General features: G+C 43.4%; 1 protein-coding gene across 3 annotated transcripts in view; it reads right to left on the bottom strand.

The window, feature by feature from the left end:
• cdk6 (cyclin dependent kinase 6) overlaps positions 1 to 26,555 on the bottom strand; it is a 328,683-nt gene that overhangs the window by 26,811 nt on the left and 275,317 nt on the right. For all 3 annotated transcript variants that reach the window (XM_078538938.1, XM_078538939.1, XM_078538937.1), the window contains exon 5: positions 25,131 to 25,240. In XM_078538938.1, coding sequence (XP_078395064.1) covers positions 25,131 to 25,240 — 110 coding nt within the window. The remainder of the gene's footprint in view (positions 1 to 25,130; positions 25,241 to 26,555) is intronic.

The following is a 26,555-nucleotide window of genomic DNA, read 5'->3' on the forward strand; positions in this document are numbered from 1 at the left end:
CTCACCCACTGGGGTGATGCACCCCGTGCTATACTTTAGACCTACCCTGAATACAGCCAACTTGTGCTGATCCTGCCTCTATGGTACCCTCTAAAGTTTGTGCAATACCAGTATCTGACACCTGCTAACGTGAGATTGAGTGACGGTGTTTCTTCCTGATCACTGTCTTGTTCCTGTACTTCAGGGTCCCGAACCAATTGTCAGCTATCTGAAAGGTTAAAGAAACAAAGATAGGTTCAGCGAGAGGGAACAGGGAGGGGGAAGCAAGAAGTACATGCTTATACCAACTGTAGCTTCCAAATCAGAAGAGGGGGGTGAGGAGGAAGTGGAAAGGTGGATTATGTAGGAATGTACAGTCATCTTTTATGGTTTCAACCCCTCTTCTGGCCATGGCCTCAATTGTGGCTGCACCAATAATTGCCAGCACTGTCTCAAGAGAGTGAGGACATGCATCCGTGCCTGCCCATGTGAGTTAGGTACTGCTGCCTCTGATTATGGGCCACCTTGTCTTGCAAAAAAAGAGGGAATTGTATCAGTGCAGATGGTGCAATTTGTTTGGCTGATGTGCTTGCCATAGATGAATAACTGGCAGTGTGTGCAAGCTATGAAGTGTGAGTGTAAGGCTTGCTGCAGTGTTAGGGTGAGGCAATGAATATTGAGTTTGAGTCGTGCTTCATAGTGGTTGTTGAGAGCTCAGTGATGGGTGATAAACTGAACAATGTGTGAGGCTAATGGTTCATTTGTAAAAATATGAATGCATGTGAAGATGCACTCACTGACCTTGACTGCCCGTGTAAGATCATTGATTTTTTCTGCAGCGTGGTATCCTAGCTCAATTTTCTGGAGCATTGTATCCTAGCTCAACTGCTGACACTGACCACAATGGCTATCTGCTCCCACTGCCTTAGTAGTGTCAGTCTGTTTGAGTCACAACATCTGTATGATGAGGCAGAGTGGCAGCAGAGAAAGAGAGAAAAGGAAGCAAATCTTGCACTCCAGATCCCACTACCTCATGAGACATCCTGCCCCATGTGTTCAAAGATCTGTGGGTTGAGAATTGGCTTGTTCAGTCACATGAAGACTAATGCAGAAACTCCTGACCCTGAGTAGATGTCATCCTCGAATCGAGGAACAGCCACCACTGCAACTGACACGTCTGCCTGGAGAATCTGCTTGCCCCTAAGAGAAGGCGGCCTCTCTCCTCCTGCACCAGTGCTACATCACAGAACCTTGGTGTATGCTCTTCAGCACAACGCCCCACTTCTACTCCTCTTCCTTATAAAATCTTCAACAACTTCCAGCACCTGCTGCAGCCAGAATGAACCCCACCCCCATCCCTTTAAGAGGTGCAGGTTGGCTTCAAAAAGTGAAGGCTAACTTTTGATGGTGCTAATTTCATGAAATTGGGCCTTCTGCTGAGGTGTGTGGCCACTCAGTAGTGAACACTGGGCTACACGCCTCAATCATTATAATTAGCAGGCAGGACAACATTTGTCTGCTGCTGCATTACTTTGAATGGGTGGGGCTTATCTCACATCATAGCCCCCTGTCCACTCTTGGGGGTTGCGGATTTTTTTCTGAGGTGAGGAAAAACCTTGGTAAATTGCTGCAGTGCACTCTGTGAATAATACACATTACAGCTGAGGTGTAGTCAGTGGATGGAATGGATATTTAAGCGGTAAATGGGTTTCTTATCTAACGGATTGCTTTGTCTGGATGACGTTGAGTTTCTTGAGTGTTGTTGCAGCTGCACCCATCCAGGAAAGTGGAGAGTATTTTATCACACTCCTGACGTGCCTAATAGATGGAGGAGTGGTTTTGGACAGTCAGGAGTAAGGACATTTGTCACAGAATATGTAACCTCTGAACTATTCTAGTAGCCATGCATTTATGTGACAGTCTGATAGTGTTTTTCGTCCACGATGACCTAAGGATGTTGATCTTGGTAATGCCATTTAATAAAAGCAAAAGAAAAGAAAGACTTGCATTTATACAATGCCTCTCATGGCTCAATGTTTTGCGGCTGATGAAGTACTTTTGCAATTTAGTCATTGTCATAAGCAGGAAACATCATTGAGTTGCGGTTAGACTCTCTGCTTTTGGAGATTTTTAATTGTCTTGCACTTGTGTGCTGCACGTTACTTTCTAATTAGCAGCCCTAGGTCCAAAGGATTGTTTCACCATCTGAGGAATTACAAATGGTGTTCAGCATTACAATCATCAGCTAACAACTACACTTCTGATCTTTGGATCAAGGAAAGATCATTGATGATGATGGTGGGGGCCTAGGACACTACCCTGAGGAACTCCTGCAGCAAAGTCTTAGGGATGATGATTGTTCTCCAACAATCAGGTTCCTTTACGTTTGGTATGACTCCAGATGTTGGGAAATTTTCCCCCAGTTCCCCAAAGAATTCAGTTTTACTAGGGCTCTTTGATGCCATAGATGGTCAAATACTGCATTTATATCAAAGGCAGTTACTCTCACCTCACTGGTGGAATTCAACACCTTTCCCTATTCCCCATGTTTGGCTCAAGGCTATAGTTAGATTGGGAGTCAAGTGTCCCTGATGGTACCCAAACTGAGCATTGTTGAATAGGTTATTGCGTATAAGTGCCGCTTGATGTTGACAACACCCTTCCATCATTTTGCAGATCATTGAAAGTAACTGGATGTGTTGGCATTTTTCATGCTTTTTGTGGATATACCTGGGCAATTTTCCACATTGCCCGGGAGATGCCACTGTTGCATCTGCGCTGAAACAGCGTGGCTTGAGGAATGGCTAATTCTGGACTACAGCCAAGATGTTGTTGAGGCCTGTAGTGATTGCTGTGTCCAGTGCATTCAGCAACTTCTTGATATTGCATAAAGTGAATTAAATTGAAGTGCACTTTAATGACTGACTCACTGGAACGTGCAGAACAATTCTACATTTAGTTGGCATGATTGGGGAAGCTGCAGAAAATGGCTACTCATATTTAAACAGTGTTGATAAATTATGGAAAATAATCACTAAACTAAAACATCAGAATGTATTTGCAACAGACATTAGCTGTTAAGTTTCTGGCTTCATGCATGGACCAGATGTCAGGAAATTCCAGACTTGCTGTTATTTCTACATTTGTCAACATAAAATGAGTCAACAAGGCATCAGCAATGCAGCTGAATTAATAATTTGTCTTATTTTACTAACTAGACTGAGCTAGCTGATAGATGGCCAATACATTGAATTTCAAGTAAATAGGGATAATGTGGATTAAAATCTGATTGACATATTGGCAACTATGTCAAAATGTCTTGTAAATTAAAAACTTAAAAATCTTCATGGACTAGGTTTCTTCAACTTTTCCCTCATGTACCAATAGGTGTGACATTGATCTATATAGAATAGAACAGCTGTAGGTTCAAGATCTGGAGTTGGATTTTCACTTTGAGGGCAGAAACAGGAGCCAGCACTGTTTCTAGGTCCTGAACCCACCCCCGGTGGGAAGCTGTCACTTTCTGTGGTTTTGACTGGGGCACCACATGTTCCCCCGCGCAACCCCCCCACCCCCTTGTCTAATTGACATAGACACAGATTCCTAATTCAATTAAGGGCAGCACTTCAACATAGAGGTTCTCTCAGCAACTTTTAAAATAATTAAATTAAAAAATAGGAAAAGCAGCCAGGCCACGACTCTGTGTGCACGGGGAGGGGTGGGGTAGGGTCGGCAGGAATCCCTCTATAAGACTGCCTTTGGCTGCACCCCCAACCTGGCAGGCAGGGAGGCCTTGTGGGTCTGCCTGGAGCTCTGGCACCCTGGCCTGCCACTGGGTGCCTGTTTCCAGGCAGTTAAACTGTCCCCAGTTGCACGGGGGACAACAGTCCTTCCAGAGAAGGACTGGAAAATCCCAGTTGGTCCCCCTTCCCTACTTTTAACAAGCCTCTTACGAGCTTAATTGGCTAACGGCCTTATAGGGACATGTGCTCTTGCTGGGACCAGAACCCACCTCGCCCAATACAGATGGCACTGGGAAACTGGCAGGATATCCAGTGCCGGTATTTTCAGGCCCCGTCTGCCTCCGTTCCTGACCTCGGCGGAGCCTTAAAGTTCTGCCCTGGCTAGTACAAACTTAGCTAATTTCAGCTGGGTCATGGTGCAAAGTACAATGAGCTGTCATTTCCCCAAGCTAGAGATAAGAAAAGTATCTGCTTTGGTTCCTGCTTCTGATCGCCATTCAGTATTCCAGCTTTATGTGAATGTTAGATTAGTACAGGATGAAACACGGTTGTAATATCTTTCACCTGCCTAAACTCATAAGGCCCTGGATTTCCCTGGACCTTCTACTGCTGCACAGCCATGACTTTGCCAGAATTATTATGGAAACTCTGCTTACACATGTAGAAGTCAATGAGCTCGTTGCACTTGTTTTTGGAGATGAGGGGATGGGTATGGATTAAGAAGATAAAAAGTATTGGAGAAAAGAAGCCACAGGTTATTGTTCTCCATGATAGTCCTGGAGTAGTGATTGGTTTTGGCAGAGGAGAGTGATGCCATATTACACTTTACGTGTTGAAACCAGAGGTGGCGATGAATGGCTGTATGCCAGATACATACAAATCTGCACCACTCTTCCACAGTTCTGAAAGTATTCAGGCAATTTTGTAAGCAACTAAAGAGAAAGTTCTTCAAGATGATGGTTTATGACTTTGAGGCGAATGGTCTTCCATGGCTGCCAAACCACAATTATAAGAACTGCACAAGGAGCGTATGTTTCCTTGTAGTATTTCAGTCTAAGACAGAAGAGCATGTTGCTTAAGTGCCAGGAGGAACTGATAGTGAAGGACAGGAACTGATCAAGGACTCAAAATGGAGCTGGCTCTTTTGCCTGAAAAGTGCATAAGTAATCTTAGGTCGCAGATTCGAATAGTGTTAAAGTCTATTAGATGTCCAATGTTTTGCGCAAAAATTGAAAGCAAAACGTTTCATGATCTATCAGAGGTGCAATATTCCTTGAACTATTATCTAAAGTAAGGCTTTTCAAAACAAGATGCATTTTTTACAATCAAATAAAAAAACCATGTGTGTCTCAAAAGTCACTTAGGGCGTACGATATTCAAATGAATATAGTGCCAAACTGAGTGTAAACCGTGTACACTGTTGCTCGAGGTGCATCAATATTCCATTCTAAACCATGGTGGAAACCAGCACAAGAATGCTGATAGTACGTCAGGTGTGTCCTATTCGCTGGCCACCAAAAAATTCATGCACATAACCATATCCATGTACCCACTGTCAAAGTTGAATGAATCCTCTCAAGCCAAATAGGGTATATGAAAGGATATAATGTGCTGGAGAAGTAAGGAAGAATTAGCAATGGAAATTCCACCTGACCCAAATCTCAAAAATGATAGGTATTCTGTCAAGAATTTTCAGATAATATTCCACCTTTCATGATAAAATGATAGTCAGTGCTTTGGTTAAAACAGTGATTTTTAAAAAAAATATATCACTTGAAGGCAGAAAATCCACACCTATCAATAAATGATTAGCCAAGACACAGGGGTCAAAATGCTAAAAGATCATGGCAGAATTCTGGTTTGAGTAGGCAGTAGTAACCAGGGGCAGAATTTAGTGACAACAACGTAGGTCCCGCCCACCGGTTCAAGAAACAAAGGGTGTCCCGTGATGCCTCTCAACCTGTGGCCCGAAGCTCTTCCAAGGTAATCAGGCACTTAACTGGTCAGTGTTAGGTCTCCCAGTTAATCAAAGCACCAGTTGGGTGGAAATCCCAGCCCTGAGAACTGCCGACCAGGGATTGGCAGCTCTGCAGTACCAGCAGTGGCACTGGGAGCGGTGGTTGCTGCCGATATTGCACTGGGGCCTGCCCAGAGGATCAGCAATGGATTCCCTGGAGACAGGTAAGTGGGGTGAGATGGGGTTCCCAGCGAGGCGAGTGCTGGGGGTGGGGGATGGGGATGCTGTTTTCCTTTCTTTGAATTGTAAATAAATGATGACACTTTAAGTCAGACTTATTGCTGACATGACAGGAAAAGGGGCATGTGGTGGTGAAGGAGATTGTGCATTCCTCCCCGATGAGGTCAAAGCCCCTGGGCATATGTGCAACCTTCACTGGTGGTAAGATTCAGGACGTGTCTTCAACGGGTGTGTTAGACAGGTATCTCAGACTGAATTCCATGCCACGACCTTCCTCCTGGGTCAGTGGGACTCAGGTGAAATGATCCTGAATCAAATGACCCTGACATTTATGCCATCCTGATGGACCCCTCATGCACTGGCCATCTCTTTGTACAGCCAGGGCACCCAATTTTTCAGCATCATCTCCTTCTATTTCCTTTTCCTCTTCTTCCTCCTCTCTGACCTCCTGCTCCAGCCCTTCCTCCGATGGGCTGTCTCCAGGACCTCAGTACTCAAGGTCCACACCTCTCCGTAGGGTCATGTAATGGAGAGTATAGCAGACCAATGCAATGATTGAGATCCTTGCAGCAGAATATTGCAGGATGCCAGCCAACCTGTCTAAGTGCTGAAAGCACACTGTGAGAAGCCCAATGGTCTGTTCAACAGTTGTCCTAGTGAGCATGTGGCATTTGGATCTATTGCCTATGCTTCTGTCAGTGGCTCCCATGGAGGGATGAATGACTGACTATTCTTTAAAGGGGTGTCCCTCGTCCCCAAAGATCCATCCACAGACTGGATGTTGGGGTGAAGTTCTGAGGCAGCTTGGACTGGCAGAGGGTGAAGGAGACATGGCAGCTGCCAGGAAAGCGAGTGCATACATGCAGGAAGCTCCTGTTATGGTCACAGACCAGCTGAACACAGAGAGCAAATCCTTTGTGTTGATGAATCTAAGTGGGCAGTCGCTGGGTGCCTTGATGGCCACATGAAATCAATGATGTCCTGCACCTGGCGGAATCCAGCATTGGCAGCAAAACCACTGCCTTCTGCCTCTGGATGTCGTGTCTGTCATGAAATAAATATGTTGTCCAGCTCTGGCAAAGTGGTCATCAGTGACCTGCGAGATGCAGTGCTGTGCAGCTGTCTGTGAGGTGCCACTAAGGTTCAGAGCTTGGAAGGACCCAGAAGAAGGGGTTCAAGGCTACGCTGGGCACGGTGATCAGAGCTGTGTGGTGTAAGATCTTCGGTGGCCATCTGCCTGGAAAATTGCAGTCTCTTGCAGCACTGGGTCTCGGTCATCTCTAAGTAGCTTCGTCACTGATGGCTGATGCTATGTTGAGGGTTTGGCCTCTGTTGTCATCCTGCCTTTCTTTTTTCTCCCGTGCCCTCTTGCCGTTCGGGGTTCCACGCTTTCTGTGGAAGGTGTTGCTATGCATCACCAATGAGCCAAAAAATCTGCTCCCATTGCCAGTTGCAGCCTCCTAGTGCTCAGCTGGTTGCCCAATTCTCCTCAGTTGCCTTGTCCCCAGCCCATCTGCCTCCATGATGCCAGGAGGCTGATGATCCCCTGCAATGGCTGACTGCCCACTCTCACTACCACCTGCGCAGCACCAGGGGCATCTGTTTCCCAAAGGCCAAGTCCCCGTCTGCACTGTTAATCCTTTTAAGAGGTCGAGGTGATTTCCATGTCTGGCTTTCCACTCTGTACCTACCTTCCTTCAGCCCCAGATAGTGTGGGCAACATGTGCACCACACCCCAACCTGTAAAAAAAATCAACAAGACCCTTCAACAAGCTCTTAATGACCGCCAACTATTCTAATTGGCCTTATTTGGTGAGCAGATTGAATGGCTGAGCTGCCCTCTTCCTACTCCAATGGACATTGCCAGCACTGGGAAGTGTCACAAAATTGACATGCTGCCCAGTGCCGCTATTTTCGGGCCACTTCTGCCTCCGTTCCCACCCCAGTCAAAAATTCAGCCCTTAGGTTCTTATATTATACGTGAGTTAAGAGTTACATGCCAAGTTAAGTATTCTCATTGCTTTATCAGGATGACCTGATGGTTTGCTCGAGCATCAGAAGTACATGCAAAGATAATATAAAGGAAAACCACAGAACTATAAATCATCCAAAATCTAACAACACTAATATAAGAGTTTAACCACAGGTAACGAAGCTAACGGTTTTAACTACCTTCTCTTCAGCAACGCACAGCTGAGGAGTCATTTTGACCAAAAGAATCATATCTGTTACCATCTGGGGAAGCAGATGTGGAGAGAACTATTCCTGGTTTCTTAACTTCAAAGCCTTAATTCCTTACTATGCCATTAAACTGTGAGGGAGCGCTCAGAAGCTTGAGAGTAATTGCAAGTTCCTGTCTGATTTAGTGACTGTACTTAATTATTCCAGTAATGTTTCAGTACTATTCTTCCTCCTCTCAAAAAGTGGGATCCTCTGTGTATGTCCAGAAAAAGTAGTTTTATTACCACTTCTTCTACTGCTATTACTGGTTCATTTGCTGCAGAAGAAAAAAACTGTGTAGCGTAGGAATTGGATATACTTCAGGATTGCCTTCAGATGTGTCAATGAACCACTTAGTAACAGTGAAAAAACGAGAACTGTAAAAATGGAGAATCTGTAAGAGTAGGATACAATTTAAAATAAATAATGTTCAAACTGTAGCATGCTCGAGCTAGCACATTTATTAGTAAGTTTCAGGCGGAAGACTGTTCATCCATCCAGCTCTCTAGTCCAAAATATTCCCTTGATGTATTTCTTGTAACCCTGAATCTCATTTGTTGACCATAGTCTCTATAGTTCTTTACTGAAACACATTTTAGTTTCTTGTTCCACCATCCATGCTGGCAATCTGTTCCATCTACTCACCACTGTGTTAGTAAAATAATCCCTCCTGTAATTCTTGGCTGCGTCACTGAAACACAAGGGATATTTTCAAACCCCTAAGACACTTCAGGCATGAGCCAAAAGGCTAATCCTTAGTACCAGAAGTCTGAGACCAGAGAAACTTGACTCTTTATACGCTTGAAAAGCCCAAGTGGTAAGCTTATCAAAGTATAGAATAGTAAATGGCATAACGGTAGTTCAGAAAAAATGATTTCAAATTAAACCATGAGAGTAGGACAAGGGGCCACAAATGATTGATGTCAGCTAGTTCTTGATTGCAGAAAATGATCAACACATCTGGAAGGACTTTGAGGAACTGAATTACAGGCAAAAGCCCTGGAATCATTCAGATGTTTTTCTAGATGCCTGAGCTAAAATGGGTTGAATGGACTGCTTCATCTACTTCCATCTTGTGATATTAGATGTTTTCCATAGTTATAAATGTCACATATTCTGTTGCATAACTTTGACTTAACTCCTATTTATTTAACATTAAAGAAGTTACATGTAGTTTGTATAAGGTTTAGATTCTGCTTATATCACTTAGTGCTTATTGCTAGCAGTACGCATCTCTCGAGCAGCTGGTAGCAAGTGAAGTCAAGCAATCACTAGGTTTCTGGTTCTTATCCCATGTGCACTGATATTTGGGAACCACCTCAGAAAATTGGATAAGGAGTCAATGATACCAAGTACCCAGCAGATATGGTTCCCTTTAAACGATAACATGACTGGTACTGGCTGTTACCTCTCTCACAATTTTCTAATTTTATTTCTTCTGCAATTCTCACACTGTTTATTTCTAGGGCAACAATCGCTAGAAAAATGTTCACATTTAGCCTTTGAGCTGTCTGCTCATCCACAACTTTTGACTGAGAAACAGTGGCCCGATATGGATGCATTGCCACTGCCTGCGAAGTTTTCTCTGACCTGACGATATTACCCATTTTCAGCCATTTCTTCTGATCCCAGCAGAAGCATAAATGGGCAGTGCAGACTCTCCAGGGTAAGTCCAGCTAGCATAGGGTTGGAGGAAGGAGAGGACACACCTTTTTACAAAAGTAACTGCCGTATTTAGGTAAGTTTTTAAAGGTCTCAAGTCTTAACGAATGAGTGTGGGTTAGTGAATGGGTAGGTGGGTGAGTGGGTATTCAGCTGGGTGAGTTGGGGGAGTGGGGGTGCTGGTCAGGTGATCAGTGGGGTGGCTGGGTCGGAGGAAGGTAGTTGGGTAGGGCAGTCCGAGGGGAAATAGTTGTGTGGTTGGGATGGGTGGTTGGGTCAGGTGATCGTGGGGATAGTTGGGTGGTCATACAGGTAATCTGGTGGTAAGGGGGCTAGTCAGGTTGTGGGGGTGGAAGGGGGGGGTGGGGGGGGAGTAGATTGGTCAGGTCAGGCAGGGGGTGTAGTTGGGTGGTCCAACAGGTAGTGGATTTGGGTTGGGGGTGGGAGGTGTGATTGTCGGGGGTCGGTTGTGGTGCTCAGTTGAGTTATCCTTGTTTCCAAATCCCTCTGTGGCCCCTCCCCTCCCTAGTTCTATAACTTGCTCGAGTCCTTACAACCGTGTGAGATATCTGTGCTCTTCCAATTCAGATCTCTTGAGCATTCTTGATTTTTATCGCTCTATCACTGGTGGCTGTGCCATCAGCTGCCTAGGTGCTGAGCTCTGTACTTCTCTCCCTAATCTTCTCCGCCTCTCTACTTCTTTCTCCTCCTTTAAGATACTTGTTAAAACCTACCTCTGACCAAGCTTTTGGTCATCTGTCCTAATATCTCTTTATGTGACAAAGTGTTAAATGTTGTTTGATAATACTTCTGTGAAGCGCCTTGAGATACTAACTACGTTGCATGTCCATATAAATGCAAATTGTTGTTGTTGCTGAGTATTTGCTGTGAACAATAGATGGAACTGAAATAGTCTATTGGGGTGTTTGTGGAGGTGGGATCGGGAGGGTGAGTAGTCAATACTGAGCAGTGCTGTAACAAATTACAGGGTGATTTTAATAAATTTGCAGAATGGGCAAATAATGACAAATTAGTTTGAACATAGATAAATGTGAGGTAGCACATTTTTTAGGAAGAACAGGGAGGTCACTTATTGCTTGCAGGTCCAGGTGGGATAAAGGAACAAAGGGATGTCAGGATACGAATACATCACTCACTAAAAGTTGCGTCACAGATTAGCACATGTTATGATCTCTGTGGGGAGACTATAAACCAAAACAAACCGATTTACTGAATGACCCCCAAATGGAGAAATTACCAACAGGATTCCATTCCCTGCAGACATGTACACTACGTAGCTATAAAGTTCCACAATATGCTGTTTCTTATTCACGCAGGGTATGTCAGGAGTCCTATCCAACATCAACTTTCACCTCTGAGTATCACAGACACTACTATCATCAGTAAGGCACACGTCTATCAATCCTCTCTCCCTTGGATCACAACAGTCCTGATGTTGTCTTTCCAGAATTCCTTTTCAACCCACCAACCAATAACAAGCCAGTTCACGCTTTGGCTATTTCTGGGAAAACATCAGCTGTAGCGTCTCTGAATTATTAATATAGCTTTCCAAGTTTTAAACCCATAGCCAGCTTGAACATTGCCCCCAAAAGGTCCTGTCTCCTTTACACCAAACAGAAACAAAACTGACTTCTTCCTGAGGATGATTTGCTTCTTCTTACACAACTCAGTGTGTTCCTCTTTCTATCTCTGTCAGTTTTTCCTTTGTGTCTGCATCTGTGGCTTCACTCTTCTCATGTAGCTTTCCTTTGTGAGTGGCCACATAGCTTTTGGCTTTTATTTACCTCCTGTTAGTACTGCTTCCAGATTAAGGGTCGCCAGGTCACACGGACCAGTATTTCTTATTATCCAGGAACATTACAATTAATACTTTTACAACTGATGCAGACTCTCAAAACATTCCTAAAAACAATTGACCGTAACTCCGACTAGTGTCGGAAAGTGCTGGCCCGCAGAAATTAGAAGTAGTAAATGCACACTTACCTGGTCTTGAAAATCGTGTTACCACTTCCGTTCACCGGAGCTGCTTGGGGTCTGCATTGAATGAATCCTCGCAGGCCCCAGCAAAGTCCAGCGTATTCAAGGAGGCCACGCCCCTTTTTAAAAGTATTTGATGCTGTAAAGCAGGCAAATTTAAAGGGCCAGGGAAATTGACAGGCCAGGAGAAGATAAGTGTCTAAGGTTGGGGGGTGGGTAGGAATGGGGGTGGGGGGGAAGTCTCATGGGGTTGGTCTGGGTCTTTACAACAGTTAAGCAGAAGTTAGAAGAGGTTTTAATTCTTCTAACTTTTTCTGGGTAACAATTGGTAAAACCCCCGGCGGAACCATTGAAGTTTGCGATTTAAACTGCATTTCCGGATGGTTCCCAGTGCAGTGCAATTGTCCAGAAGAAGTTAGCACTTCTGGGCAATTGCCGTGCAAACACTTGCCTGAGGGATTCCCCAGCGCATCTTTTGAGGTACCCCCAAATCCGATGCTGGGGAGCGTAGAAGTTACGGGCCATGAAGATTCCACAGATGTTTTAAAGAATCACTAACTTTCCTTACTTCACTGCTTCCAGGTCAAAGGTCATCACAAAGGCCACAAAAAAATCACCAAGCACTAAGTTTTATATCTAGAGGGTTAGAATTGACACAGGGACGTTATGCTAAACCTGTACCAAACCTTAGTTAGACCACACTTAAAGAGTATTGTGTACAGTTCTGGTCACTATATTACAAAAAGGATCAAGGCACTAAAAAAGGTGCTGAGAAGATTTACAAGGAAGATACCAGAACTGTGCGGGTATACATTTCAGGAAAGGGTCGACAGGCTAGGTCCCTTTTCCCTTGAACAAAGGCAGCAGAGAGATGACCTAATAAAGCTCTTTAAAATTATGAAAGGTTTTAATGGAGTGGATACAAAGAAAATGTTCTCTCTTATGGGCAAGAGCATAACCGAAAGGCCATCAATATAAGATAGTCGCCAAGAAATAGAAACTTCTTTACCCAAAGAATGGTGAGAATTTGGAACTTGCTACCACAGAGAGTGGTTGAAGTGAATAGTATAGATGCATTAAAGGGAAAGGTAGACAGGAAGGAAATATATGGTTATCATAGTAGATTTAGATGAGGATAGATGGGAGGAGGCTTGAATGGAGCATCAACACTGGCATGGCCTATTTGTGCCATATATCCTATGTAATCCTATATGTAACTGATGGAGCTGAAATATTCCATTGGGGTGTTGGTGAAGATGGGGGAATGATGATGAGGAAGAATAAAGGGGAGGAAAAGATTCAGATTGTTTCATTATCCTAGAAGACAGAGGGTGCTTGATGGAAAGCAACATTATCAAAAATGAATAATGTTGTCTGTGTTACAATATAAAGGCACCAATTGCTCATCAGGGATTGTACAAACATGTTGTTGGTTCATTTATTAAGAACAGGCACGTGTGATCATATATACACAGATAGAAAGCTTGAGGACATCAGAGCTGCAAAGCTGTGTGTCTGTGTTCTGTTGGAATAGATCTGATTTTCCTTGGTTATGCTTCACCGTTGCACCTTTGCGTGTAATGACTTCATAGGACCTTGGTTCCAAACAAATCCTAGTCACCTTGGTTGGCGGCCACGTACCTTCTGTGGGATCCTGGCTGTGAACTTCTTGTCCCAGATGTAAATTTAGCAATTCTGTACCTGCATTTTTAATCATGCATGTTGGTCATCTTCTCTTGTAGTTTTAAAAGTTGCTTTGTAGTTTCAGAGAATTGAATGGATAAGAGTAGGTAAATTAGTACACACTAGTCTGCCAAACAAGATTTCTGCTGGCGATGGAATAGTTGCTCTCAGGTGTAACATTGCAATGTGTAAATCTTGCTTGGTCTGTCTACATTTGAGAATAAGGGATTTCACCGTGAGAATCATTTGTTCAGCTGGGCTATTAGGTCTAGGGTAACGAGGAGATGATGTAGTGTGATTGATATTTCACTTCTGACACATATCCTGAAATGGCTTATCGATAAATTGCACACTGCTATCCGTAATGATCTCTCTAGGCACATCAAACAAATAGAAAAAAGCACTTGAGTGTGTGCGACTGTTGTGCTTGACATATTGTGCAATTGTTGAATAATGGGGCACTTGGTAAAGTAGTCGACGATGATGATGAAGTCAGTGCCATGGGCATGAAAGTGGTTGGATGCGATTTTGGACCAAGGATGGGTAGGAACCTCATGCGGAATCAATAGTTCTTTGTGTTGACTTGGCATATGCTTTTGACATGCCTCACTTCTTGACAATGACTTCAATGTCATTGTTCATACCCGCCAACAGACTGTCTCTCTTGCCCATGTGCGAGTGAGCGATGGCATCTATGTTTTCCACGAGATTGATGGAGTGAATTGTATGTTCTTCGCTCTTCGTCTCATTGTGCACATTATCATGATGTTTTGGTTTGTTAGTCACCACATGTATATGTTTCTGACAGGATAATGGATGATGATTCTTATTTCTTGAAGGTACCATTCTGTTTAGATAAGTACACAGCATTTTATAGCTGCATCAGCCTTTGCTCTAGTGCACTGCTGCTGCCAACGGCACTTTCTGACACATGCCTTACAGAATTGCTTAAAAACTAGCCAGTTCCTTGGTGCATGCAGAAGGCAATGCCTCCCACGTTTTGCTAGGTTTAAGTGTTCTCGTAAGTTTGTCGTCAATTGGGGCTGAGCTTAGGACCTGTAAGCTTTGTTGACCTGCAAGGATTGTTTCGTACTCATGTCCATCTTTGAGTAGTTCTTCAATGCTACGCGTTTTGTGCTTGTCCAGCAGTTCCTTCTGGAACACTTCCACGAGAGTGGATGCAATTACCAACTCAAAAATTCTGTCTGTTAGCTCTGAGTCGGAAAAATCACAATATGTACCCTTTTCTCCGCATCTGCTGATGAAGCAGTCTATGGATTCTGTAGGCTGTTGTCAAAATGACATGAACTCTAGTTGGTGGATATGGAAGTTTAACCTGATTCTGAACCGGTCTTCCAATGTAGTCCATATCCTTTGGGGATAGTTTAGCTCTTCTGCTGTAAATCCTGACTTATTCAGCCTGGGTAGAACTTCAATCGAAGCGCAAATTTTTATGGCTTGCTTTTCTGGTCCAGACACACCTGAATCAGGAAACCATAGCTCTGTGCATTGTTTAAACATTTCAGATGGTAGGTCAACTGCATCCCAATTTAAACTGGGGAATTTAGTGGACATTTTGACAATATCTCTTTGACCTTCCTTCTCTTATAGTACCTGGAATGAGTGTCCACTCCGCCCGTTATAATTGCAATGTTCTCTAGCCCGATATTAATGATGATTTTGTTTGCCTTATGTTTTGTTGAACTCTCTCTCACTCGGTATCGATCTGGCCCACACCCAGTCACTCACCTTTCCAGACTGAGCTAACCTGGTGCTGGTCCTCTTGCTGTGTTGTCCTACTCACCATGAGGGATCCGTCTACTTACTAGTTCGTTATTTGTGCACTATCCCAGCACTGTCCTCAAAGCTGTTCTACGCAGTCACCACGCTGTGATTTCAACACTCTCCGACGTTGCAGTCTGACCGAAATGTCGAGGGTCGTCTCATGCCATGTAGCATGATCTAAGACTGTCGTACCTGTACTGAATCTTGCTGCTAGGCTGAGCACTATGTCATTTAGAAGGAACCAATGCTGCACACCATGTTGTGTGTGTTATAATAATATAAAGGCACCAATCGTTCATTAGAGATTGTGCAAACACATTGTGGGTTCACTTATTAAGAACAGGCACATGTGAACATATATACATGGACAGAAAACTTGACATCAGAGCTGTGTGCCTGTGTTATGCTCCAGCCCAAAGTGAAACTGAGGCTGGATCACATGACACACTTCCCTGATGCCTGGCTGCTATCCCTTAAAGGCATATTACAACAGATAAGACGGAGAGAAAGGAATTCAAACTACAGCAAAATATACTAGTAACTGTATGCCACAGCATGTCATATAATGGATAATATATAATCAATATAATGATGCCTAATAATACATCAAATAATGGATAATAGGCTGCTTTACTAAACAGAAATCAAGAATAAATTCTATATCTGATACATATTTAGGAAAATGCAATTTTCAAGTGAAGTTCATACTTGCAATTTGCCACCATGGTCTTCAATACTGCATATTACAATCAGTTCCAGACATGACAACTGACATTTCACACCTAGAACATTGCACAGCTACAGCAAACGTGCATCAAGAGTATCTTGGATGACAATGTGGCCACTTTAATGCTTTAACTCTGGCAGTAGAGTATTTTTATTTAATTTGGTAACAAAAGAATACAGTGACATACAGGCCCCAAAACCCCACTTCACACCTGATGCAGGGCCCAGATATATAGGTTTGTTAAGTATACAGCGGATGACCCAACACAACACAGTTAACTATGTTAAACTTCTGTGCTCCTACCTTCCCACAGTGGTAATAATCATTACTGCTCCAGCTCCCAAGGGGATGAAAGGTGTAAGGGAAAAAAGGCTTCTATCACAATTACAGCAATTTTTTAAACCTTGCAAAAACACTAAAATTAGAGAATGGAAGCATGCATTGCTTGGTTTGGTGAAAAATTGAGGCTACTCTCCCTGTACATTGGGCAGATAACTATTGCCATCACAAAGGAAAAGTGATAGTACCAAAGGCAGTGTGCCTGAAAAGCATTAAGAAGCAGTGCCATGGAATCTTCCATGACCACCCAAGAGGGAAGACAGGGCCTCATCCAAAAACAGTAGTCTGACAGTGCAGCATTCCGTCGGAACTGCAGGGGGGCTGTTCGTCTAGATTTTGTGCTAAAGTCTCTGGAGTGCTGCAACCCTTCTGTTCTGCACACTTACGTTTCTGCCCTGCTGCTCTTCAAGTGGTGTCAATGATTTCTGAATTTAAATTGTTTATCTTGATGTTATCTAATAATTTGTAAGTGCAGTCCCTCTCTCTATCCCCTCAAGCACTTCATTTAACTCTTGTTTTTAAATAATACAAGGGGTAGTTCTTAGAACCTGAATAGAGTTAATTTTGACTTTGTGCAATGGCAAATCGGCAGCTCATATTACATCTCTCTCTTTTTTAATTTCCACTCTTGCCAATTACCCCCAGTATGCCCAAGGTTTAACCTGAATAGATGCAGGAGAGCCCCCAAATTAATTTGGTTGGGTAAATACAGTTGAAAAGTGTTTGATTTTGCGTATTCTTGAAATCTCTACATTTTCCGGCTGAAGTTGTTCATTAAAAATGAATTGCGAAGTGGCAGTGATGGGGGGAGGATCGGGCGTGCTGACAAGCCGAAAATTCAAGTCCCAAGGTATGGAGTGGTTAAGCTGAATTAGTCAATGTGACTTAGCAGTTCTGTTTGCCACTGTGAATGAGGTATTTAACACTGCAATTTCACAATACTGCATTATTAATCTCTAATTAATTTCAGGAACCTCAAAATGCTATATCTGCTATCCAGTTTTAAAGGAATTATTGTTTGTGAGGCCAAGTACAATTTTAATTTTTTTTGAATATTTATGTTGGAAGACATAAATGGAGGTTATCACCAGGGTTTTACTAGCTTCCCCAAGCTTTAGAATTATCAACCTGAACAGATGACAGAAACTCCAAGTATGTGGCAAAAATTTCTCCTTTCAGGTTTTGCATCATGCAAACATGCATGACAACGCTTTACTGTAAAACAACAGATAACAATACATTTGATATGTCTTGGCAACTGGCCTGTGATAAAGAGCCACACACAACCTCCTGTTGCCTCACAAAGACTATATGTGGCAGAACATGAAGATATTCTCAACGACTGCAGCAGTTCTTAGAAAACCCAACAAAGCCACATGCAGGAGCTGATGACTAACCTTAATGCTGACTAACTTGGAAGAGATTGGCCCAGACATTCAGACCTGTTCATTTTTGGATGCATAGGGTTAGAGCGCAGGGTATATTCCCTGTGCATGAATGATGAGGCCTGAGGCTCCCCAGTGCAAGATTGGGCTGCTGCACCTGTTTATAGGTAAGCACCTCAGGCTGAATAAGTCAGAATTCAAAGGGTCTAATGCTTGCTTTAGGCATGAGTAAAGGATGCATATATTCTGTCCTTATCTAAATTGCTAGACATAAGGACATAAGAAATAGGAGAAGTATGCTATTCAGCCCCTCAAGCCTGCCCCGCCATTCAATAAGATCATGGCTGATCTGCCCCAGGCCTCAACTCCTCTTTTGTGCCAGCCACTCATAACCCTTAACTCCCTGATATTCCAAAAATCTATTTACCGCCTCTTTAAATATTTTCAGTAATCTAGCCTCCACAACTCTTTGGGGTAGAGAATTCCAGACATTTACTACCCTCAGCGAAGAAATTCCTTCGCATCTTAGTTTTAAATGAGTGCCCCCATATTCTGTAACTATGTCCCCTAGTTCGAGATTCCCCCACTAGTGGAAATATCTTCTCAACATCTACCCTGTCAAGCCCCCTCAGAATCTTGAACGTTTCTTAAGATCACACCTCATTCTTCTAAACCCTAATGAATAAAGGCCTAACCTGTTTAGCGTTTTTGATAAGTCAACCCCTTCATCCCAGGAATCAGCCTAGTGAATCTCTTTTGAACTGCCTCCAATGCCAGTATATCCTTTCTTAAATACAGGGACTAAAACTGTACACAGTACTCCAGGTGCGGCCTCACCAACACTCTGTACAGTTGTAACAAGACTTCCCTATTTTTAAACTCCAACCCCCTAGCAATACAGGCTAAAATTCCATTTGCCTTCTTAATTACTTGCTGCACCTGCATGCTAACTCTTTGTGTTTCATGCGCAAGAACACCCAGGTCCCTCTGTGCTGCACTATTTTGGAGTCGCTCCGTTTAAATAATAGTCTACCTTTTGATTTTTCCTACCAAAGTGCATGACCTCACACTTTCCTACATTAAACTCCATCTGCCATGCTTTTGCTCGCTCACTCAACCTATCTATATTCCCTTGCAGATTTCTTATGTCTTCATCACAACATGCCCTCCCACCTATTTTTGTATCGTCAGCAAATTTGGACACATTACACTCTGCCTCCTCCTTCAAGTCATTAATATAGATAGTAAATAATTGAGGTCCTAGGACTGATCCTTGAGGCACTCCACTAGTTACGTCTTTCCAACCTGACAAAAGGACAAATTAATTCTGACTCTCTGTCTTCTGTGTGTTAACCAATCCTCAATCCATTCTAATAAATTACCCCCAAACTACCTTCTACCTTGTGCAATAACCTTTTATGTGACACCTTATCGAATGCCTTCTGGAAATCCAAATACACTACATCTACCAGTTCCCCTTGATCAACTATGCTTGTTATAGCCTCAAAGAACAAATTTCTCAAACACGATTTCCCTTTCACGAAACCATGTTGACTCTGTTTGATTGCGTTAAGCTTTTCTAAATGTCCTATTTCTTCCTTAGTAATGGACTCTAGCATTTTCCCAATAGGGAAATAGGTGATAGGCTGAGTGGCCTATAGTTTCCTGCCCTTTGTTTCCTTCCCTTCTTGAACGGGGCGTCACATTAGCAGTTTTCCAATCCTCTGGGACCCTCCCAGAATCCAGTGAGTTCTGGAATATTTCAACCAATGCTTTCACTATTTCTGCAGCCACTTCCTTTAAAACCGTTGGATGCAGGCCATCAGGTCCTGGCGACTTGTCCGCCTTTAGTCCCATTAGTTTGTCAAATACTTTGTCCCTCATGATACAGACTGTTACAAGATCTTTCCTCCTGTTAACTCCTTGCTTATCTGACATCTTTGGAATGTTTATAGTGTCCTCCACCAAGCAGACCGATGCAAAATATTGGTTTAATTTATGTGCCATTCCCCTGTTCCCTGTTATCAATTCTCCAGTTGCAACCTCCGTGGGCCCCATGCTCACTTAAGCAACTCTCTTTCTTTTCATATACCTGTAGAAGATCTTCACAGAATCAGAGCGCAGAAGAGGCCCTTCGGCCCATCGAGTCTACACCGACACATGAGAAACACCTGACCTACCTAAACCCATTTACCAGCACTTGGCCCATAGCCTTTAATGTTATGACGTGCCATGTGCTCATCCAGGTACTTTTTAAAGGATGTGAGGCAACCCGCCTCCACCACCCTCCCAGGCAGCGCATTCCAGACTGTCACCACCCTCTGGGTAAAAAAGTTTTTCCTCACATCCCCTCTAAACCTCCTGCCCCTCACCTTGAACTTATGCCCCCTTGTGACTGACCCTTCAACTAAGGGAAACAGCTGCTCCCTATCCACCCTGTCATAATCTTGTGCACCTCGATCAGGTCACCCCTCAGTCTTCTCTGCTCCAACAAAAACAACCCAAATCTATCCAACCTCTCTTCATAACTTAAATGTTTCATCCCAGGCAACATCCTGGCGAATCTACTCTGCACCCCCTCCAGTGCAATCACATCCTTCCTATAATGTGGCGACCAGAACTGCACACAGTACTCCAGCTGTGGCCTCGCTAAGGTTCTATACAACTCCAACTCTTGCTGTTGTTTTTATATTTCTTGCCAATTTACAAAAACCACTAGTTTTTGCCACTTTGTATACCTTAGTTTTTGATTGGATACTCTCCTTGACCGCCTTTGTTAACCACAGGTGGTTTATCCTTCTCATCGAGTCCTTCTTTGACTGGGATAAACTATTGCTGAGCGTTATGAAATATCTGCTTAAATGTCTGTCATTGCTCATCCGCTGACCTTCCCCTTAGTCTATTTTCCCAGCCCACTTTAGATAATTGTTTCTTCATATCTCTGTAATTGTCCTTATTTAAGTTGAGGACACTGGTTTGAGACCTGAGTTGCTTTCCCTCAAACTGAATTTGAAATTCTACCATGTTGTGATTGCTACCCACTAGGAGGATCCTTAACTACAATATCTCTTATTAATCCCACCTCATTACACAATACTAGGTCTAAAATAACCTGTTCCCAGGTAGGTTCTGCAAAGTATCGCTCTAAGAAACAATCCCTAATGCACTCAACAAATTCATCTTCCATGTTACCCCTGCCAATCCGATTTGTCCAGTCAATATGCAGATTAAAATCACCCATGAGAATTGTAGCACTCTTCTTACACACCTCCATTATTTCCCGATTTATACTTTGTCCTACAGTGAGGCAACTCCTTGGGGCCTATAGACGACTCCCACCCGTGACTTCTTCCCCTTGCTATTCCTTATTTCCACCCAAACTGATTCCACATCATGATCCATGGCATCTATATCACTACTTACCACTGTACTGATACCTTCCTTTATTAACAAAGCTACCCCATCTCCTTTTCCTTTTTACCTATTTTTCCGTAATGTTGAATACCCTTGAATATTGAGTTCCCAGTCTTGGTCACCCTGCGACCACGTCTTTGTAATAGCTATCAAGTCATATCCATATATTTTTATTTGTACCATCAACTCATCTACCATGTTACAAATGCTGTGTGCATTCAGATAAAGAGCCTTAAGCTTCGACTTTTTACCAATGTTACTCATTCTAGTTCTAATTTCTGCTGCACTCTTCTGCTTATATTTTCTGCCCCTTCCTGTCACACTTTGATTATCGTTCGCCTCTTCACTACCCTGCACCTCTGCTCTCTTGTTTCTTTTTGATTTTTTAAACTTCCCTTCAATTGAACCCTCCATCCAACTAATTAGTTTAAAGTCCTATGTACAACCCTAGTTATACGATTCGCCAGGATGCTGGTCCCAGCATGGTTCAAATGAAGCCCGTCCCAACGGAATAGCTCTCTCCCTCCCCAGTACTGGTGCCAGTGCCCCATGAATCGGAATCCATTTCTCCCACACCAATCTTTGAGCCACGCTTTTACCTCTCTAAGGGTACAATCTTTGGCTCGGTGAGCAGGGTCCACTCGCCCAGGCGTAAAATGATGTGGGGTGATGTCGGGTGTGTGTCCTGACGTCACCATGAGTCATTTAGATTTTCAGTTTGGTGGGCGCGCAGCCGATGTGGCTGTGCGGCCGCCGAACTGTTAAAGGCCTATTAAGGCCATTTAACAATCAATTAAATCATTGACCTGAACTGCCCATCCAACCTTAAGGTTGGTGGGCAGGCGACGAGCCCAGGCGGCCTTCCCATTTTTCATGGAACCTCATCCACGGGTTGGAAAATTTTTTATTAACATTAATGGACATGTCCCAGCTCATGTGACTGTTTCACATGAGGGGACATGTCCTTAAAACATTTTTCTCCCTTTATTCAACGTTTTATACGTGAAACTAATCTCCGAGGCAGCTCTGTGCCTCCGGAAGCTTTCTGCGCTCTTTCATGCATATGTGTGAAAAAGCGCACTCCCCAACTCAGCCTACTCCCCGTCGAAACAGGGAGTGCTCAGCACTTCCGGGCGTGCGTCACACTGGGCAGGCCTTAATTTGCTTGCCCATGTAAAATGGCGGCATCCAGCCAATCAGGGGCACCGATCGGCTGCGTGCTTGCCCGTGCCCGCCCCCGCACAATCCCCATGATGGGGAGAAAATTCTCCCGAATCTTATTCACCCGATGCTAGTTGGCACGTGACTCAGGTAGTAATCCAGAGATTATTACCTTTGTGGTTCTGCTTTTTAATTTAGCCCCGAGTTGCTCGTAGTCCCTCAGCAGAACCTCTTTCCTAGTCCTACCTATGCTGTTGGTACCTACGTGGACCACGACAACTGGATCCTTCCCCTCCCACTCCAAGTTCCTCTCCAGCCCAGAAGAAATGTCCTTAACCTTGGCACGAGGTAGTCAACACAGCCTTCAGGACTCTGTCTTTGCTGCAGAGAACAGTATCTATTCCCCTAACTATGCCATCCCACATTACTACTACATTTCTCTTTTCTCCCCCCACTTGAATGACACTCTGTTCCATGGTGCTGTGGTCAGTTCGCTCATCCTCCTTGCAGTCTGTGCCCTCATCCACACCAGGAGCAAGAACCTCGTACCTATTGGACAAGGGCATCGGTTGAGTCTCCTCCCAAAGCTAAATTCTGGATCCTCACTTGCAGCGACACCCTCCTGTCCCTGACCACGGACCAAATTTGATGTAATTAATCTAAGGGGTGTGATTGCCTCCTGAAACAGTGTCCAGGTAACTCTCTCCCTCCCTGATGTGTCGCAGTGTCCGCAGCTTGGAGTTCAGCAAATCAACTCTGTGTTGAAGTTCCTCAAGCAGCCAACACCTCCTGCAGATGTGGTCACCGTGGATTGCACCGGTGTCCACCAGCTCCCACATGCTACAGCTGCAACACATCGCCTGCCCAACCACCTCTATTCTATTTAATTAATTAATTAATTTGGATGTTAACTATTTTAAAAGTGAATTTCTTAACTGTATTCTACAGCTGTAATTATATCTCTTGATTTAAACCACTTGGCCAATCAAAATAGACAGGGAAGAGATACCCACCAATCACCTACCTGTTTTCCTGTGATGTCACACTTGGCACTGACAGGTAGAAACAGGTTGAAGGGGCTCACTGCTGCAGGTTTTTATCTCCCGCCACCGCTGCCCTTCTCACGCCGGCCTGCTCTCCGCATCTGAGCTTCAGGCTCAACTTGCTGTTTTAAACTATGAAAATCCCGGCTCTCCTCTCGCTGGTTTAAACTATGAAAATCCCGGCTCTCCTCTCGCTGGTTTAACTGTGAAAATCCTGGCTCTCCTCTCGCTGGTTTAAACTATGAAAATCCCGGCTCTCCTCTCGCTGGTTTAAACTGTGAAAATCCCGGCCCTCCTCTCGCTGTTTAAAACTGTGAAAATCCCGGCTCTCTCCTCGCTGTTTCAAACTGCGCACGTATGGACAGAAACATGTACACGCTTCCTGCCTGCTGTATTGGGACCTCGGTAGTCGGAATGGGCATTGCCTCGATCAGTTGCTAGGCCGTTGCATTTTGTTTTTTTTATTTCTAGTACCTTCGCTCAGTGTGATCAACATTTCAAACAGAGGGAAAACCAAACTAATACCACACCGACACAAAACACCAAAGCTATTAGTCAAGCTGAAGAAATCAGAATATTTGGATTTGCAAATTGTGTCAAAAAGCAGACTAAAAGGGAGCATTTACCTCCCCTAATGAGTTGAGAACATAGGATGATGGCTGATCTACACTTCAACTCAATATCCCTTGATAATCCTTACACAACAAAAATCTAACTATCTCAGTCTTGAAAGTGTCTTTGGGCCCAGTATCCATTTCCTTTTGGGAAGTTAGTTCCAGACTTCCACTATTCTTTGTGTAAAAAAAGTGCTTCCTGTTTTTTCTTCTGAATGGCCTAGCTCTAACTATTATTATAACGGTTTGTTCCTAGTGCCCCATCAGAACAAATAATATCTCCATATCTACTCTATCAAATCCTTTTAACATTTTAAGCACCTCAATCAGATCTCAATCTTCTACATTCAGTTATTCCATATTATATACAACATAGTGCACAACCACTTAAGTCAACATCTAGGTTCATATCGAGGAGTAATGTTTGCCAAGACGAGCAGAATTGGAAGCACTTTCCAAGCATGTTTATGATTTCACTAGAAATACTGAAAACAGCATGGGGGGATTTTAAATCCATCTGCTCTACTGAACTGGGTCAGTTAAATCGAGGTGGTTAGCTTTCAGCTCTATTCCTACTCCATTGCCATTTTAACTTGGGCCTTCTTGTTAGGTGGCCTAAAACAAGCAGGGCTCAGATTAATCTATGAAAATCAGGGTCATATGAGTTATATAGGACCCCAAAGTAGTTCTGCAGGCACAATGAGCAAACTGTGCACTCAGAAAGACCTGGCGATAAGAGAAAAAGGCCTTAAATGTAAAGAATAAAATTAGTTTTTTATGAAGCAAAAGGAGCAGGAGTTTGCCTCTGAGCTTCACAAGAGTGCTGTCGGCTTCGCCTCCTCAGGTTTCCCCACTCCAGAATTGCTCCCCAGGCAGATCTAACATTCCACAGCTGGGTCAGCCTCTGGGCCACCCAATCTAGGACTGACCCAGAGTCAGTGCGATGCAGCAGGCCACGCATCGGAGCATGCATTTTACAAGCAGCAACTTAATAAGGTCCTGTCTTCAAACTGGACTGGCCCTTAGATTAAAATACCTCATGTGTTCACACAATACTACTACACAGAGACTCAAGACATATACTTTCCCCTACAGATCTTCATCTAAAAGTTAACAAGGGATTATATTCTCCTGATCTCCTTAAATAAATGTAATATATTTGCACCAATATGAGCCTTACCTTCGACGGAACATTTCTGCAAATATGCAGCCAACACTCCATAGGTCAACAGGCGTAGCATAACTAGACTGCAGCAGAACTTCTGGTGCCCGGTACCACAAAGTGACAACCTGCAAAGGCAAGATGTCTGATTTAGTGCACATAGAAGAGCTTAACATTTCAAATTTTACATGTCATTCTATAGTTTTTGTGGCACTTTAGCACAGAATAGTTTCATGTACAAGAGACAATATTACATGCCTTCTCTGGCTGTTTAAATGGCATATACACCACAGTGGCAAAAGCATTCCACAAACTTTAAAGAAAACCACCTTCCACCCCATATATGTATCTCAATTCCCAAAAAAGGCATTACAGAAATACAATCTTTCTCTCCAAAATATTCCCTCAAAGAAAAATGTTGGTGGGCTGTGCTCAAGTATTAGAGATTCTGGCCCTGCTCATGTAACCATCTCTTCAAGGGAGGAGTCTTTTATGCTACAATGGCCACAATAGATCTGACAGTTCACTATGTCCACATTCATGCCTATGTGGCATCGTATCTAAGTATGTAATGTCTCAGACTTAATATCCCATCACTCCAAACACAACGATTTCCCTATCTCGCACCTCAAGGTAGATGGGCCAACTTTTTTGTGGCTAATAGTCACTATAGCATACCAAGATAATTATACTACAAACCTTATGCTTCTTCTCTGTTGCCCTTTTTGCTGGGGGAAGGTTTAAATAAAGTCTTTAACAATGGCTGTTTGCAGTGAGTCCATGTGCAATACACAACAGAAAGATGGTGACGAGGCTTGGATGAAATTTTTTTTTACATTTTATTTGAGAAATTAAGGACCGAAAAACTGTGATACACATTTTGGAACTCCTAAAGTGGACTTTGAGGAAGTTTGAGTGGTTTGAAAGATTGCTCATGTTGTCTTCATGAACAATTCAGTGTGGTACGTAAATGTATAAAAAAATGTATAAAAAAAGGCACAGAAAGCATATTTGATGACAATGGGGAAATTTAACTCTTGCAAAGAGGACTGGTGTAATTATGAATTATGCTGAAAGTGAATAAAATAGGAGATGAGGATAAAGTAAATGTTTTTCCTCATGGTGATGGGGTCAGATGCTTTTACTTTAGTGTTTAACTAGTGTTGCCCGTGAGACCCCAGTACCATGGACTAAAATTAATGAGATTCTGGACTTCTATCACGGCACAACTAAGAATGAAACTGCACAGAGAGTTGCATTCTGTCAAAGGAGACAGTTGCCAAGTGAGACTGTAGCAATTACAATCTTGACTTAAAAAACCTCTCTCACACTGTGGGTATGGCGCAAACTTAGAAATCGACCTTAGAGATACTTTTGTAGGAGGCCTAAAGAGCTATAAAATCTGGGTCAAGCTTTTGAGTAAAGGCAATAAGTTGACATGGA

Source organism: Cetorhinus maximus, chromosome 3 (genome assembly GCF_964194155.1).
Source record: "Cetorhinus maximus chromosome 3, sCetMax3.hap1.1, whole genome shotgun sequence".
Lineage (NCBI taxonomy): Eukaryota > Metazoa > Chordata > Chondrichthyes > Lamniformes > Cetorhinidae > Cetorhinus > Cetorhinus maximus.